Here is an 18,255-nt window from a genome sequence, read left to right on the forward strand (position 1 = left end):
GTATTACTGGCATTATTATATTCTAAGAAGTCTTGCCACCAGACTATCAATTTCCTTGTTTTTTTACATTATTTCTAGGTTACCTCAGTCTGTCTCTCAATTCTCTGCCCGCTCTGCCTGTTTATCCCTTAAAATAGGGGCTCTTCTGGCAGTTATAAGGGGGACCTCAGAAATGATCCTCAGAAATGATTTTGTCAGCAAGCAATATATGTTATGTTTATGCAGTATATATTTTTATTTTTCCCCAGTGACTGTCATACTGGGTTATTAATCTACCCTGATATTAATCTTTTTCAGACTTTCTTTTTTGACCATATAAAAGGCTTGCCTTTTTTCATGTGTGCTCGGATCTAAGCTCTTCTGATCTTCTAATAAGAATATTCCCTCTCTCAATCTTTTAGCCAAGTCTTTAGCCTGTCTTTCAAATGTGGCTTCGGTGGAGCAGTTCCTCTTTAACTGTAGGAACTGTCCCACCGGTATGCTGCCCTTCAGATTTTCAGGGTGATGGCTAGTTGCATGAAGGAGACTGTTAGATCCATTAATATTTCTGAATTTACGATCTAGGAATCCAATTTCTTCACTACTTGCTTGATACTCAATGAAAATATTTTAACTATTCTCATTCAGTTTTGCCACAGCCTTTTCCACTTCACCATAATTACCATCCCAAAGTATTAGGATGTCATCCATGTGAAAATATATTAAAAAATTTCAAACTGAAAAAAAAAAGCTGTACGCTTTACTGGATGGACTGACCCCAGGCCATCTGAAACAGGCTTAATCTACCTACTTACTAACAGACACACCTCTGGATCGGGGGTCATACCTACATGCAGACTTAGAATTGGTAACAAACTCCTTGCTCTGCTTGGACATGTTCCATGCTGAATTCGGCTTTCAGATAAATTTAGCAAAACTACAGGTTTTTCCCATTCCTTAGAAATAATATCCTTAACAAGGCCAGGAACCAGAAAAGACTGCCAGTGGCCTTGATTTGGAGTTGAATATAAAGTCCAGTTGTTGTAAAGGTTTATCCTCAGAAGGTCCAGGGTCTTGAACCCCTAACATCTTAAAGACTTCCTTAAACAGAGCACGTAAATTCTCCAGCATGAAATGAAAGGACAATTCCTCAGGTTCCTGATCCGAATTTGAGGATAACTCGATAGTAGGTAGTTGACCCTCAGAAGAGGACCGTCAGAATCAAGAATCTGAATAGGCCTTTTAAAGACACATTTGTAGAAACCTCATCTCCAATGATTTTTGAAACCCGAAAAAAAGTCAGTAATGCCACCCTGGGTAGAATACACTTGTGGTGGGGCATGCTGATGGAACAGCAGTAGAATAAGGCAATTTGGATTGTAACACAGAACCATAAGCATGAACTGCAAAGTTGAGCAGGACATACAGAAACCAATCTGCAAAGTATGCACTTGTCTGATGGAGAAACAAATCTGTGGCACCAACCTCTAAAAGGTAAATCCCAGATGAAGCAGTTCCTAATCATAAATACAGAATAAAGGTAGTTGGACACACAGGGAAAAAACACAAATTTAAGAATATATCCTTAATGACAAAAGTACTATATCTAATTATATAAAGAACAATGTGGTGAATGACAAATCTATTGCCCCCAAGACTGCATGAAATGTATATCTAGCCCTTAACAAGCATATAGAAAGTATACTTGGAGAAAATCTCAAATGGGGAAACAGCAGTAACGCCACCATATTATACACTGGCTGTGTAAATTGTTATAGCACAGTAGATCAGTAAGTATCTATAATATTTTATATTTATAGTGCACCCTGCCACATATAAATAATGGACGAAATAGCACAGTATAATAATATTTTACCTATAGTGCACCCAATAATAGAGACAAAAAGGTGGACCAAGAGACACAGCTAAAATGTCTTTATACAGAAAGAACAGCAGAGCATAAAGTATTAAGTAAATCTAAAACAACAAACTTTCAGTTGTTTAAAACAGTTCAAAAACAATCTTGCCATGGTGAAAATGTAAAGTATCAATTTGAGCTCAATAACAGAAAACGGTTGTTTGATTTAAGTGCCTACTAAATGTGACATGGGGATATATAGATCAGTGTTCTCCACAGGATCATTTTAGCTGGTGCACCACCTGGCTGATTTTACTGACCACTGGGCTAAAATTTTAGCAAATATTAAGCTAAATCTATCTAATATTAAAAATAGTGTGTGACAAAAGTGTATTTGTGAGCTCTGACTGAAACTGTTCTGCTTAAACCGGCTATAATATAAACTGACGTGTACATACTGATAGCTTGCAGACTGTGTGTGAAGATCAGGTACTTACCCAGTAAATGCCCCGTCCACTATAATTACCAAAATGGCAGTACATTGTCATGGCCAACAGGAGGAGGCTAAAGGAACTGTCCCAGCGACACCTGTGGCAGGCTTGTGACCACAACGCCATAGAAAAGATTTACATTGCACAGCCAGTACTCTTCTATGTCAATCTCTTCCAGGAGCTATACATTTATGAAAAAAACCTAAATTTATGCTTACCTGATAAATTTCTTTCTTTTGCGATGTACCGAGTCCACGGATTCATCCTAACTTGTGGGATATTGTCCTTCCTGACAGGAAGTGGCAAAGAGAGCACCACAGCAGAGCTGTCTATATAGCTCCCCCCTTAACTCCAACCCCCAGTCATTCAACCGAAGGCCAAGGAAGAAAAGGAGAAACTATAAGGTGCAGAGGTGACTGAAGTTTACATAAAAAAAATACTATCTGTCTTGAATAGACAGGGCGGGCCGTGGACTCGGTACATCGCAAAAAAATAAATTTATCAGGTAAGCTTCAATTTTGTTTTCTTTTGCAAGATGTACCGAGTCCACGGATTCATCCTAACTTGTGGGATACCAATACCAAAGCTATAGGACACGGATGAAGGGAGGGACAAAACAGGAAACTAAACGGAAGGCACCACTGCCTGCAAAACCTTTCTCCCAAAAATAGCCTCCGAAGAAGCAAAAGTATCAAATTTGGAAAATTTGGAAAAGGTATGAAGCGAAGACCAAGTCGCAGCCTTACAAATCTGTTCAACAGAAGGATCATTTTTAAAAGCCCATGTGGAAGCCACCACTTTAGTGGAGTGAGCTGTAATTCTTTCAGGAGGCTGCTGTCCAGCAGTCTCATAAGCCAAACGGATAATGCTTTTCAGCCAAAAGGAAAGAGGTAGCCGTAGCCTTTTGACCCCTACGCTTTCCAGCATAGACAACAAATAAAGAAGATGATTGGCGAAAATCTTTGGTTGCCTGCAAATAAAACTTCAATGCACGAACCATGTCCAAGTGGTGCAACAGACGTTCCTTCTTAGAAGAAGGATTAGGACACAGAGAAGGAACAACAATTTCCTGATTGATATTCCTGTTAGAAACAACCTTAGGGAGGAACCCAGGTTTGGTAAGCAAAACCACCTTATCAGCATGGAAAACAAGATAAGGCGAGTCACACTGTAATGCAGATAGGTCAGAAACTCTTCGAACTGAACAGATAGCAACTAAAAACAGAACTAAATTTAGACTCTATGGAGGAGCAACAGGTTTAAACACAGGTTTGATTCTAACTAAAGCCTGACAAAAAGCTTGAACGTCTGGGACATCAGCCAGATGCTTGTGTAATAGGATAGACAAAGCAGATATCTGTCCCTTTAAGGAACTAGCTGACAATCATTTCTCCAATCCTTCTTGAAGAAAGGACAAAACCCTTGGAATCCTGATCTTACTCCATGAGTAGCCTTTGGATTTGCACCAAAAAACATAATTTATGCTTACCTGATAAATTTATTTCTCTTGTAGTGTATCCAGTCCACGGATCATCCATTACTTATGGGATATTCTCCTTCCCAATAGGAAGTTGCAAGAGGATCACCCACAGCAGAGCTGCTATATAGCTCCTCCCCTAACTGTCATATCCAGTCATTCGACCGAAAACAAACAGAGAAAGGAGAAACCATAGGGTGCAGTGGTGACTGTAGTTTAATTAAAATTTAGACCTGCCTGAAAAGGACAGGGCGGGCCGTGGACTGGATACACTACAAGAGAAATAAATTTATCAGGTAAGCATAAATTATGTTTTCTCTTGTTAAGTGTATCCAGTCCACGGATCATCCATTACTTATGGGATACCAATACCAAAGTTAAAGTACACGGATGATGGGAGGGACAAGGCAGGATTAAGCGGAAGGAACCACTGCCTGAAGAACCTTTCTCCCAAAAACAGCCTCCGAAGAAGCAAAAGTATCAAATTTGGAAAATTTGGAAAAAGTGTGAAGCGAAGACCAAGTTGCAGCCTTGCAAATCTGTTCAACGGAGGCCTCATTTTTAAAGGCCCAGGTGGAAGCCACAGCTCTAGTAGAATGAGCTGTAATCCTTTCAGGGGGCTGCTGTCCAGCAGTCTCATAGGCTAGGAGTATTATGCTCTGAAGCCAAAAGGAAAGAGTTTGCCGAAGCTTTTTGACCTCTCCTCTGTCCAGAGTAAACAACAAACAGGGTAGATGTTTGACGAAAATCTTTAGTAGCTTGTAAGTAAAACTTCAAGGCACGGACTACGTCCCGATTATGTAAAAGACGTTCCTTTTTTGAAGGATTAGGACACAATGATGGAACAACAATCTCTTGATTGATATTCTTGTTAGAAACCACCTTAGGTAAAAACCCAGGTTTGGTACGCAGGACTACCTTATCTGCATGAAAAATCAGATAAGGAGAATCACATTGTAAGGCAGATAGCTCAGAGACTCTCCGAGCCGAGGAAATAGCCATCAAAAACAGAACTTTCCAAGATAAAAGTTTAATATCAATGGAATGAAGGGGTTCCAACGGAACTCCTTGAAGAACTTTAAGAACCAAGTTTAAGCTCCACGGGGGAGCAACAGGTTTAAACACAGGCTTAATTCTAACCAAAGCCTGGCAAAATGCCTGGACGTCTGGAACCTCTGCCAGACGCTTGTGCAAAAGAATAGACAGAGCAGAAATCTGTCCCTTTAAGGAACTAGCTGATAATCCTTTGTCCAAGCCCTCTTGGAGAAAAGACAATATTCTAGGAATCCTAACCTTACTCCATGAGTAATTCTTGGGTTCACACCAATAAAGATATTTACTCCATATCTTGTGGTAGATTTTCCTGGTAACAGGCTTTCGTGCCTGTATTAAAGTATCAATGACTGACTCGGAGAAGCCACGCTTTGATAGAATCAAGCGTTCAATCTCCATGCAGTCAGTCTCAGAGAAATTAGATTTGGATGATTGAAAGGACCTTGTATCAGAAGGTCCTGTCTTAGAGGCAGAGTCCATGGTGGAAAGGATGACATGCCCACTAGGTCTGCATACCAAGTCCTGCGTGGCCACGCAGGTGCTATCAGAATCACTGATGCTCTCTCCTGTTTGATTTTGGCAATCAGTCGAGGGAGCAGAGGAAACGGTGGAAACACATAAGCCAGGTTGAAGAACCAAGGCGCTGCTAGAGCATCTATCAGCGTCGCTTCTGGGTCCCTGGACCTGGATCCGTAACAAGGAAGCTTGGCGTTCTGGCGAGACGTCATGAGATCCAACTCTGGTTTGCCCCAACGATGAATCAACTGAGCAAACACCTCCGGATGGAGTTCCCACTCCCCCGGATGGAAAGTCTGACGACTTAGAAAATCCGCCTCTCAGTTCTCCACGCTTGGGATATGGATTGCTGACAGGTGGCAAGAGTGGTACTCTGCCCAGCAAATTATATTTGAGACTTCTATCATCGCTAGGGAACTCCTGGTTCCCCCTTGATGGTTGATGTAAGCCACAGTCGTGATGTTGTCCGACTGAAATCTGATAAACCTCAGTGTTGCTAACTGAGGCCAAGCCAGAAGAGCATTGAATATCGCTCTTAACTCCAGAATATTTATTGGAAGGAGTTTCTCCTCCTGAGTCCACGATCCCTGTGCCTTCAGGGAATTCCAGACTGCACCCCAACCTAGAAGGCTGGCATCTGTTGTTACAATTGTCCAATCTGGCCTGCGAAAGGTCATACCCTTGGACAGGTGTACCCGAGACAACCACCAGAGAAGAGAATCTCTGGTCTCTTGATCCAGATTTAGCAGAGGGGACAAATCTGTGTAATCCCCATTCCACTGACTCAGCATGCATAATTGCAGCGGTCTGAGATGAAGGCGTGCAAATGGCACTATGTCCATTGCCGCTACCATTAAGCCGATTACCTCTATACACTGAGCTACCGAAGGGCGCGGAATGGAGTGAAGAACACGGCAAGCATTTAGAAGTTTTGATAACCTGGACTCCGTCAGGTAAATTTTCATTTCTACAGAATCTATAAGAGTCCCTAAGAAGGAGACACTTGTGAGTGGGGATAGAGAACTCTTTTCCTCGTTCACTTTCCACCCGTGCGACCTCAGAAATGCCAGAACTATCTCTGTATGAGACTTGGCAACTTGAAAGCTTGACGCCTGTATCAGGATGTCGTCTAGACACGGAGCCATCGCTATGCCTCGTGGTCTTAGAACCGCCAGAAGTGAGCCCAGAACCTTTGTAAAGATTCTCGGGGCTGTAGCCAACCCGAAGGGAAGAGCTACAAATTGGTAATGCCTGTCTAGAAAGGCAAACCTTAGAAACCGATGATGATCTTTGTGAATCGGTATGTGAAGGTAGGCATCCTTTAAGTCCACTGTGGTCATGTACTGACCTTCTTGGATCATGGGTAGGATGGTCCGAATAGTTTCCATTTTGAAAGATGGAACTCTGAGGAATTTGTTTAAGATCTTTAGATCCAAAATTGGTCTGAAGGTTCCCTCTTTTTTGGGAACCACAAACAGATTCGAATAAAAACCCTGTCCTTGTTCCGTCCGCGGAACTGGATGGATCACTCCCATAACTAGGAGGTCTTGCACACAGCGTAGGAATGCTTCTTTCTTTATCTGATTTGCAGATAGCCTTGAAAGATGAAATCTCCCTTGTGGAGGGGAAGCTTTGAAGTCCAGAAGATATCCCTGAGATATGATCTCCAACGCCCAGGGATCCTGAACATCTATTGCCCATGCCTGGGCGAAGAGAGAAAGTCTGCCCCCTACTAGATCCGTCGTCGGATAGGGGGCCGTTCCTTCATGCTGTCTTAGAGGCAGCAGCAGGCTTTCTGGCCTGCTTGCCTTTGTTCCAGGACTGGTTAGGTTTCCAGGCCTGCTTAGATTGAGCAAAAGTTCCCTCTTGTTTTGAAGCGGAGGAAGTTGATGCTGCACCTGCCTTGAAATTTCGAAAGGCACGAAAATTAGACTGTTTGGCCTTTGCTTTGGCCCTGTCCTGAGGAAGGGTGTGACCCTTACCTCCAGTAATGTCAGCAATAATTTCCTTCAAACCAGGCCCGAATAAGGTCTGCCCCTTGAAAGGAATGTTGAGTAATTTAGACTTCGAAGTCACGTCAGCTGACCAGGATTTAAGCCATAGCGCCCTACGCGCTTGGATGGCGAATCCGGAATTCTTAGCCGTTAGTTTAGTCAAATGAACAATGGCATCAGAAACAAATGAGTTAGCTAGCTTAAGTGTTCTAAGCTTGTCAATAATTTCAGTCAATGGAGCTGTATGGATGGCCTCTTCCAGGGCCTCAAACCAGAATGCCGCCGCGGCCGTGACAGGCGCAATGCATGCAAGGGGCTGTAAAATAAAACCTTGTTGAATAAACATTTTCTTAAGGTAACCCTCCAATTTTTTATCCATTGGATCTGAAAAAGCACAACTGTCCTCAACCGGGATAGTAGTACGCTTTGCTAAAGTAGAAACTGCTCCCTCCACCTTAGGGACCGTCTGCCATAAGTCCTGTGTAGTGGCGTCTATTGGAAACATTTTTCTAAATATAGGAGGTGGGGAAAAAGGCACACCCGGTCTATCCCACTCCTTGCTAATGATTTCTGTAAGCCTTTTAGGTATAGGAAAAACATCAGTACACACCGGTACCGCATAGTATTTATCCAGCCTACACAATTTCTCTGGTACTGCAACTGTGTTACAGTCATTCAGAGCAGCTAATACCTCCCCAAGCAACACACGGAGGTTCTCAAGCTTAAATTTAAAATTAGAAATCTCTGAATCAGGATTCCCCGAATCAGAGATGTCACCCACAGACTGAAGCTCTCCGTCCTCATGATCTGCATATTGTGACGCAGTATCAGACATGGCCCTTACAGCATCTGCGCGCTCTGTATTTCTCCTAACCCCAGAGCAATCGCGCTTGCCTCTTAATTCAGGCAACCTGGATAATACCTCTGACAGGGTATTATTGATGATTGCAGCCATGTCCTGCAAGGTAATCGCTATGGGCGTCCCTGATGTAATTGGCACCATATTAGCGTGCATCCCCTGAGCAGGAGGCGAAGGGTCTGACACGTGGGGAGAGTTAGTCGGCATAACTTCCCCCTCGCCAGAATCTTCTGGTGATATTTCTTTTATAGTTAAAGACTGATCTTTACTGTTTAAGGTGAAATCAATACATTTAGTACACATTCTCCTATGGGGCTCCACCATGGCTTTCAAACATAATGAACAAGTAGTTTCCTCTGTGTCACATGTTTAAACAGACTAGCAATGAGACTAGCAAGCTTGGAAAACACTTTAAACAAGTTTACAAGCAATATAAAAAAACGTTACTGCACCTTTAAGAAACACAAATTCTGTCAAAATTTGAAATAACAGTGAAAAAAGGCAGTTACACTAACAAAATTTTTACAGTGTATGTAACAAGTTAGCAGAGCATTGCACCCACTTGCAAATGGATGATTAACCCCTTAATACCCAAAAAATAATAAAAGACAAACGTTTTTTTTTTTTTTCAAATAGTCACAACAACTGCCACAGCTCTACTGTGGCTTTTTACCTCCCTCAAAAACGACTTTGAATCCTTTTGAGCCCTCCAGAGATGTCCTGGATCATGCAGGAAGAAGCTGGATGTCTGTGTCTGTAATTTTTGCTGTGCAAAAAAACGGCAAAATAGGCCCCTCCCACTCATATTACAACAGTGGAAAGCCTAAGGAAACTGTTTCTAGGCCAAATTCAAGCCAGCCATGTGGAAAAAACTAGGCCCCAATAAGTTTCATCACCAAATACATATAAAAACGATTAAACATGCCAGCAAACGTTTTATATTACATTTTTATAAGAGTATGCATCTCTATTAATAAGCCTGATACCAGTAGCTGTTACTGCATTTAAGGCTTTACTTACATTAGTTCGGTATCAGCAGCATTTTCTAGCAAATTCCATCCCTAGAAAAATATTAACTGCACATACCTTATTGCAGGAAAACCTGCACGCCATTCCCTCTCTGAAGTTACCTCACTCCTCAGAATATGTGAGAACAGACATGGATCTTAGTTACTTCTGCTAAGATCATAGAAAACGCAGGCAGATTCTTCTTCTAAATACTGCCTGAGATAAACAGTACACTCCGGCACCATTTAAAAATAACAAACTTTTGATTGAAGAATAAACTAAGTATAAAACACCACACTCCTCTTACGACCTCCATCTTGGTTGAGGCTTGCAAGAGAATGACTGGATATGACAGTTAGGGGAGGAGCTATATAGCAGCTCTGCTGTGGGTGATCCTCTTGCAACTTCCTGTTGGGAAGGAGAATATCCCATAAGTAATGGATGATCCGTGGACTGGATACACTTAAGAGAAAAGATATTTACGCCATATCTAATGATAGATTTTCCTGGTGACAGGCATTCGAGCCTAAATCAAGGTATCTATGACCGATTCGGAGAATCCCCGCTTTGATAAAATCAAGCGTTCAATCTCCAAGCAGTTAGTTGCAGAGAAATTAGATTTGGATGCTTGAACGGACCTTGAATCAGAAAGTCCCGTCGCAGTGGCAGAGTCCATGGTGGCAGAGATGACATGTCCACCAGGTCTGCATACCAAGTCCTGCGTAGCCACGCAGGTGCTATCAAAATCACTGAAGCCCTCTCCTGTTTGAATCTGGCAATCAGACGCGGAAGGAAAGGGAAAGGTGGAAACACGTAAGTCAGGTTGAACGACCAGGGTACTGCTAGAGCAGCTATCAGTACTGCCTGGGGATCCCTGGACCTGGATCCGTAACAAGGAAGCTTGGCGTTCTGACGAGACGCCATCAGATCCAATTCTGGTGTGCCCCATAGCTGAACCAGTTGAGCAAACACCTCTGGATGAAAAGTCTGACGACTTAGAAAATCTGCCTCCCAGTTCTCTACTCCTGGGATATAGGTCGCTGATAGATGGCAAGAGTGTGTCTCTGCCCATCGTATTATCCTGGAAACTTCTATCATCGCCAAGGAACTCCTTGTTCCCCCCTGATGATTGATATAAGCTACAGTCGTGATGTTGTCCGACTGAAACCTGATGAAACCGGCCGAAGCCAGCTGAGGCCACACCTGAAGAGCATTGAATATCGCTCTTAATTCCAGAATATTTATCGGGAGGAGGGTCTCTTCCTGAGTCCACAAACCCTGCGCTTTCAGGGAATTCCAGACTGCACCCCAGCCCAGTAGGCTGGCGTCCGTCGTCACTATAACCCACGATGGCCTGCGGAAACACATTCCCCTGGACAGGTGATCCTGTGACAACCACCAAAGAAGAGAGTCTCTGGTCTCTTGATCCAGATTTATCTGAGGAGATAAATCTGCATAATCCCCATTCCACTGTTTGAGCATGCATAGTTGCAGTGGTCTGAGATCCAAGCGAGCAAACGGAACTATGTCCATTGCCGCTACCATAAGTCCGATTACCTCCATACACTGAGCCACTGACGGCCGAGGAATGGAATGAAGAGCTCGGCAGGTGCTTATAATCTTTGATTTCCTGACCTCCGTCAGAAAAATCTTAAAATCTTCATGTCCACCGAATCTATCAGAGTTCCCAGGAATGGAACTCTTGTGAGAGGAATAAGAGAACTCTTTTTCACGTTCACCTTCCACCCATGAGATCTTAGAAAGGCCAACACTAAGTCTGTGTGAGACTTGGCTAGTTGGAAAGTCGGCCTTAGGACTGCCAGCAGGGACCCTAGCACTTTTGTGAAGATTCTTGGTGCCGTGGCCAACCCGAAGGGAAGAGCCACAAACTGGTAATGCCTGTCCAGAAAGACAAACCTTAGGAATTGGTGATGATCTTTGTGTATAGGAATGTGTAGATATGCATCCTTTAAATCCATGGTGGTCATATATTGACCCTCCTGGATCATTGGTAAAATAGTCCGAATGGTCTCCATCTTGAAGGATGGAACTCTTAGGAATTGGTTTAGGATCTTGAGATCTAGAATTGGTCTGAGGGTTCCCTCTCTTTTGTAAACCACAAACAGATTGGAGTAGAAACCTTGCCCCTGTTCTGCTTTCGGAACTGGGCAGATCACTCCCATGGTAAAAAGGTCTTCTACACAGCGTAAGAACGCCTCTCTTTTTGTCTGGTTTACAGACAATTGAGAAAGATGGAATCTCCCCTTTGGAGGAGAATCCTGGAAATCTAGGAGATCCACCTGGGTTACAATTTCTACAGCCCAGGAGTCCTGAACGTCTCTTGCCCAGGCCTGAGCAAAGAGAGAGAGTCTGCTCCCTACTAGATCCGGTCCCGGATCGGGGGCTACCCCTTCATGCTGTCTTAGTGGCAGCAGCAGGCTTTTTGGCCTGTTTACCCTTGTTCCAAGCCTGATTAGGTCTCCAGGTTGGTTTGGATTGAGCAAAGTTCCCCTCTTGCTTTGCAGCAGGGGAAGAGGAAGCGGGACCACCCTTGAAATTTTGAAAGGAACGCAAATTATTTTGTTCGGTCCTCGTCTTATTCAACTTATCTTGAGGGAGGGCATGACCCTTCCCCCCAGTGATGTCTGAAATTATCTCTTTCAGAGCAGGCCCGAATAGGGTCTTACCTTTGAAAGGCATGGTCAAAAGCTTAGATTTAGATGACACATCAGCCGACCAGGACTTAAGCCATAACGCTCTACGCGCTAAAATGGCAAAACCTGAATTCTTTGCCGCTAACTTAGCGAGATGAAAAGCGGCGTCTGTAATAAAAGAATTAGCTAGCTTAAGAGCCTTAATTCTGTCCAGAATATCATCTAGTGGGGTCTCCACTTGAAGCGCCTCTTCTAGAGCCTCAAACCAAAAGGCAGCTGCAGTGGTTACAGGAACAATGCACGCTATAGGTTGAAGAAGAAAACCTTGATGAACAAAAATTTTCTTTAGGAGACCCTCTAATTTTTTATCCATAGTATCAATGAAAGCACAACTGTCTTCAATAGGTATAGTTGTACGCTTAGCCAGAGTAGAAATAGCTCCCTCCACCTTAGGGACCGTCTGCAATGAGTCCCTCATGGTGTCAGATATGGGAAACATTTTCTTAAAAACAGGAGGGGGAGCGAACGGAATACCTGGTCTATCCCACTCCTTAGTAACAATGTCCGAAATCCTCTTAGGGATTGGAAAAACATCAGTGTAAACAGGAACCTCTAGATATTTGTCCATTTTACACAATTTCTCTGGAGCTACAATAGGGTCACAATCATCCAGTCGCTAAAACCTCCCTGAGCAATAAACGGGGGTGTTCTAGCTTAAACTTAAATGCCGTCATATCTGAATCTGTCTGAGGGAGTAACCTTCCTGAATCAGAGATCTCTCCCTCAGATAGCAAATCCCTCATCCCTACCTCAGAACATTGTGAGGGAGTATCGGATTCGGCAACTAAAGCGTCAGAAGGCTCAGCATTTGTTCTTAACCCAGAGCTACTGCGCATCCCTTGCAACCCTGGCAGTTTAGATAAAACCTCTATAAGGGTAGTATTCATAACTGAGGCCATATCTTGCAAGGTGAAAAAATTAGACGCACTAGAAGTACTTGGCGTCGCTTGTGTGGGCGTTATTGGTTGCGACACTTGGGATGGCAAAACCTGATTTCCTTCTGTCTGAGAATCATCCATTGCCAAACTCAAAATATGCTGTCTGCAAGTTAGACATATCAATACAAGTGGGACACATTCTAAGAGGGGGTTCCACAATGGCTTCTAAACAAATTGAACAATGAGTTCCCTCAATGTCAGACATGTTAAACAGGCTAGTAATGAGACAAGCTGGCTTGGAAAACACTTTATTTAATGAAAAAAACACAATTTTCAAAAACGGTACTGGGGCCTAAACCAAATCCATAAAGCCCTGTTTGTAGGCCATGTGGGTTATAAAAACCCTTAAATAAGCCAAATGAACCCTCAACAGATGTCCAATCATAAAATAAAAAACGTTTTACTCCCAGACACACAAACGTTTGCAAATATAACATCAAACTGAGTGCCCAAGAAATTAGCCCATTATGTAAGCTAGTAATGCCCCTTATTAAACTAGGATTACTGCTTACCCTTCCCCTAATGGGGATACTGTCAGCCTTTCTGAGTTAACAGTCTCTGCAGAAAAAAATGACTGAACATACCTCATTGCTGTATAGCAAGAAATCGTTCCTCACACTGAAGTTTTCCTGTACTCCTCAGCTCATGTGTAAACAGCAGTGGACCTTAGTTACAAATGCTAAGATCATCATCCTCCAGGCAGATATCTTCATCTATGTCCTGCCTGAGAGTAAATAGTACAACACCGGTACCATTTAAAATAACAAACTCTTGATTGAAGATAAAATAAAAACTAACAGTTTAACACCTCTTCTCTTTACCCTTCCTGCTTAGAGCCAGCAAAGAGAATGACTGGGGGGTGGAGTTAAGGGGGGAGCTATATAGACAGCTCTGCTGTGGTGCTCTCTTTGCCACTTCCTGTCAGGAAGGACAATATACCACAAGTTAGGATGAATCCGTGGACTCGGTACATCTTGCAAAAGAAATTGGGATAAAATCCATGTAATCTTGAAGTAAATACAGAGCACCTCTATCTTCCCCTGCCTCCTTGACTAGGCAAAGAAAATACTGGGAGGGAAAAGGAAGTAGGAGGGATATTTAAAGCTCTTGCTGTAGAGTGTCTTTGCGTCTTCCTGGTGGCCAAGTGATTCATTCCAAACAGCAAGGAATCATGGACTCTCACCAACTTAAGAAAGACACCGAAAAAAAGGAATAGAATTTATACCACGTCTTTTGCCCTGTAGTCTTTAATTAAATTTCAGTGAAAGGCAATGGGAAAAAATAAAAATATATTCTGTGTATTGGCAGAATTAATACTAGATTATGGTAGCTTTAAAGGATGGCAGTAGTAATAGTAAGGTGTATTTTACTGTACCTGAAAAACTATTATCATAGTAAAAAATAAATATACTGAAGAAACTATTGGATTCACATTTTTCCCATCAGATCCCAGGACATCAAATACTGGTCTTTTCTCTCCATACTGCCAAACCCAGAGGGCATGCCCTGTGTTAATAGAAAGAAAAAAAAACACATTGTAGTATATATTAGTCACAATCCCAATAAATGAGTTTATATGTAGATGTAGAATAATCTAAAAATTATGAAGAATTAACTACATGCTAGATGTTCAGGCACAGTGGCTAATTTGATTTTACAACAAAAGTAAAACTATGTCTGTATTGAGAACTGAATTATCATACTGAAAATATTATACAAAACATTGGCTTTTCAAAAAAAGGAAAATGCTATTTTTTTGAACCAGCTAGCAGTGGTTTATGATGTCTAATATATCCTTGGCGGATTAAACTTTAGTGGCCACAAGATGTATAAGGTGAATCTATGTTGTAACACACCTTATAAATTGTTGACAGGAATACACTGTTCAGGTCTCTAGGACAGGTTAATAAAATATATGTGGCACAAGGAGCAAACCAATAAACAATTGCTGCCATTCTAAGGCATATTAAGAAAGATTTTGGAACATACACCTAGGAAATGAGAATAATTTGAAAATCTTGTTGAAAAACAGACAAACAAGCAGACATATTTACTGGGTGAATTACAGAATTAATAAAAAAATAAAAATAGTAATTCCAAAGAATCACCAATGATGAATAAACATGATGTAAAGTTAAACTTCAGTTTGAACCCAAAGCATTTTAGGACTGAAACCATCATTGCCTCACTTAAAAACAGGGCAGAAACAGCTTATCCTGAAGCTTGCTGTTAAGTCAACAGTATACAGAAACTAGTTTGACATCATGCAAACAGGCAGTAGTAATCTTTAAAAAAAAAAAAAAGTTTCCAACTTTATTAAGCAGAATGTACTTATTACAAACTATAAGAAGACATAAAAATCCGAATACATTAATGGGAGACTGAACCAATTTTTTTAATTTTGTGATTCAGATAGAGCATGCAATTTTAAGCAACTTTCTAATTTATTCCTAATATCAAATTTTCTTCATTTTCTTGGTATCTTTATTTGAAAAGCAAGAATGTAAGTTTATATGCCGGCCCATTTTTTGGTGAACAACTTAGGTTGCGCTTGCTGATTGGTGGATAAATTCACCCACCAATAAACAAGTGCTTTCCAGGGGGGTCTGAACCAGAAATTGTCTGGCTCCTTAGCTTAGATGCCTTCTTTTTCAAATAAAGATAGCAAGAGAACAAAGAAAAATTGATAATAGGAGAAAAACAGAATTTATGTTTACCTGATAAATTACTTTCTCCAACGGTGTGTCCGGTCCACGGCGTCATCCTTACTTGTGGGATATTCTCTTCCCCAACAGGAAATGGCAAAGAGCCCAGCAAAGCTGGTCACATGATCCCTCCTAGGCTCCGCCTACCCCAGTCATTCGACCGACGTTAAGGAGGAATATTTGCATAGGAGAAACCATATGGTACCGTGGTGACTGTAGTTAAAGAAAATAAATTATCAGACCTGATTAAAAAAAAACCAGGGCGGGCCGTGGACCGGACACACCGTTGGAGAAAGTAATTTATCAGGTAAACATAAATTCTGTTTTCTCCAACATAGGTGTGTCCGGTCCACGGCGTCATCCTTACTTGTGGGAACCAATACCAAAGCTTTAGGACACGGATGAAGGGAGGGAGCAAATCAGGTCACCTAAATGGAAGGCACCACGGTTTGCAAAACCTTTCTCCCAAAAATAGCCTCAGAAGAAGCAAAAGTATCAAACTTGTAAAATTTGGTAAAAGTGTGCAGTGAAGACCAAGTCGCTGCCCTACATATCTGATCAACAGAAGCCTCGTTCTTGAAGGCCCATGTGGAAGCCACAGCCCTAGTGGAATGAGCTGTGATTCTTTCGGGAGGCTGCCGTCCGGCAGTCTCGTAAGCCAATCTGATGATGCTTTTAATCCAAAAAGAGAGAGAGGTAGAAGTTGCTTTTTGACCTCTCCTTTTACCGGAATAAACAACAAACAAGGAAGATGTTTGTCTAAAATCCTTTGTAGCATCTAAATAGAATTTTAGAGCGCGAACAACATCCAAATTGTGCAACAAACGTTCCTTCTTTGAAACTGGTTTCGGACACAGAGAAGGTACGATAATCTCCTGGTTAATGTTTTTGTTACAAACAACTTTTGGAAGAAAACCAGGTTTAGTACGTAAAACCACCTTATCTGCATGGAACACCAGATAAGGAGGAGAACACTGCAGAGCAGATAATTCTGAAACTCTTCTAGCAGAAGAAATTGCAACTAAAAACAAAACTTTCCAAGATAATAACTTAATATCAACGGAATGTAAGGGTTCAAACGGAACCCCCTGAAGAACTGAAAGAACTAAATTGAGACTCCAAGGAGGAGTCAAAGGTTTGTAAACAGGCTTAATTCTAACCAGAGCCTGAACAAAGGCTTGAACATCTGGCACAGCTGCCAGTTTTTTGTGAAGTAACACAGACAAGGCAGAAATCTGTCCCTTCAGGGAACTTGCAGATAATCCTTTTTCCAATCCTTCTTGAAGGAAGGATAGAATCTTAGGAATCTTAACCTTGTCCCAAGGGAATCCTTTAGATTCACACCAACAGATATATTCTTTCCAAATTTTGTGGTAAATCTTTCTAGTTACAGGCTTTCTGGCCTGAACAAGAGTATCGATAACAGAATCTGAGAACCCTCGCTTCGATAAGATCAAGCGTTCAATCTCCAAGCAGTCAGCTGGAGTGAAACCAGGTTCGGATGTTCGAACGGACCCTGAACAAGAAGGTCTCGTCTCAAAGGTAGCTTCCAAGGTGGAGCCGATGACATATTCACCAGATCTGCATACCAAGTCCTGCGTGGCCACGCAGGAGCTATCAAGATCACCGACGCCCTCTCCTGATTGATCCTGGCTACCAGCCTGGGGATGAGAGGAAACGGCGGGAACACATAAGCTAGTTTGAAGGTCCAAGGTGCTACTAGTGCATCCACTAGAGCCGCCTTGGGATCCCTGGATCTGGACCCGTAGCAAGGAACTTTGAAGTTCTGACGAGAGGCCATCAGATCCATGTCTGGAATGCCCCACAGCTGAGTGACTTGGGCAAAGATTTCCGGATGGAGTTCCCACTCCCCCGGATGCAATGTCTGACGACTCAGAAAATCCGCTTCCCAATTTTCCACTCCTGGGATGTGGATAGCGGACAGGTGGCAGGAGTGAGACTCCGCCCATAGAATGATTTTGGTCACTTCTTCCATCGCTAGGGAACTCCTTGTTCCCCCCTGATGGTTGATGTACGCAACAGTTGTCATGTTGTCTGATTGAAACCGTATGAACTTGGCCCTCGCTAGCTGAGGCCAAGCCTTGAGAGCATTGAATATCGCTCTCAGTTCCAGAATATTTATCGGTAGAAGAGATTCTTCCCGAGACCAAAGACCCTGAGCTTTCAGGGATCCCCAGACCGCGCCCCAGCCCATCAGACTGGCGTCGGTCGTGACAATGACCCACTCTGGTCTGCGGAATGTCATCCCTTGTGACAGGTTGTCCAGGGACAGCCACCAACGGAATGAGTCTCTGGTCCTCTGATTTACTTGTATCTTCGGAGACAAGTCTGTATAATCCCCATTCCACTGACTGAGCATGCACAGTTGTAATGGTCTTAGATGAATGCGCGCAAAAGGAACTATGTCCATTGCCGCTACCATCAACCCGATCACTTCCATGCACTGAGCTATGGAAGGAAGAGGAACGGAATGAAGTATCCGACAAGAGTCTAGAAGCTTTGTTTTTCTGGCCTCTGTCAGAAATATCCTCATTTCTAAGGAGTCTATTATTGTTCCCAAGAAGGGAACCCTTGTTGACGGAGATAGAGAACTCTTTTCCACGTTCACTTTCCATCCGTGAGATCTGAGAAAGGCCAGGACT

At 42.6% G+C, this 18,255-nt stretch overlaps 1 protein-coding gene across 1 annotated transcript in view; it reads right to left on the reverse strand.

Annotated features, from left to right (window-relative positions):
• Positions 1-18,255, reverse strand: part of ATP10A (ATPase phospholipid transporting 10A (putative)) — a 510,848-nt gene that overhangs the window by 300,269 nt on the left and 192,324 nt on the right. Inside the window, 1 exon segment of the mRNA XM_053705460.1 lies at positions 14,263-14,393. Within this exon segment, the coding sequence (XP_053561435.1) occupies positions 14,263-14,393 (131 nt within the window).

The sequence above is a fragment of the Bombina bombina genome, chromosome 3, assembly GCF_027579735.1.
Source record: "Bombina bombina isolate aBomBom1 chromosome 3, aBomBom1.pri, whole genome shotgun sequence".
NCBI classification, from domain to species: domain Eukaryota; kingdom Metazoa; phylum Chordata; class Amphibia; order Anura; family Bombinatoridae; genus Bombina; species Bombina bombina.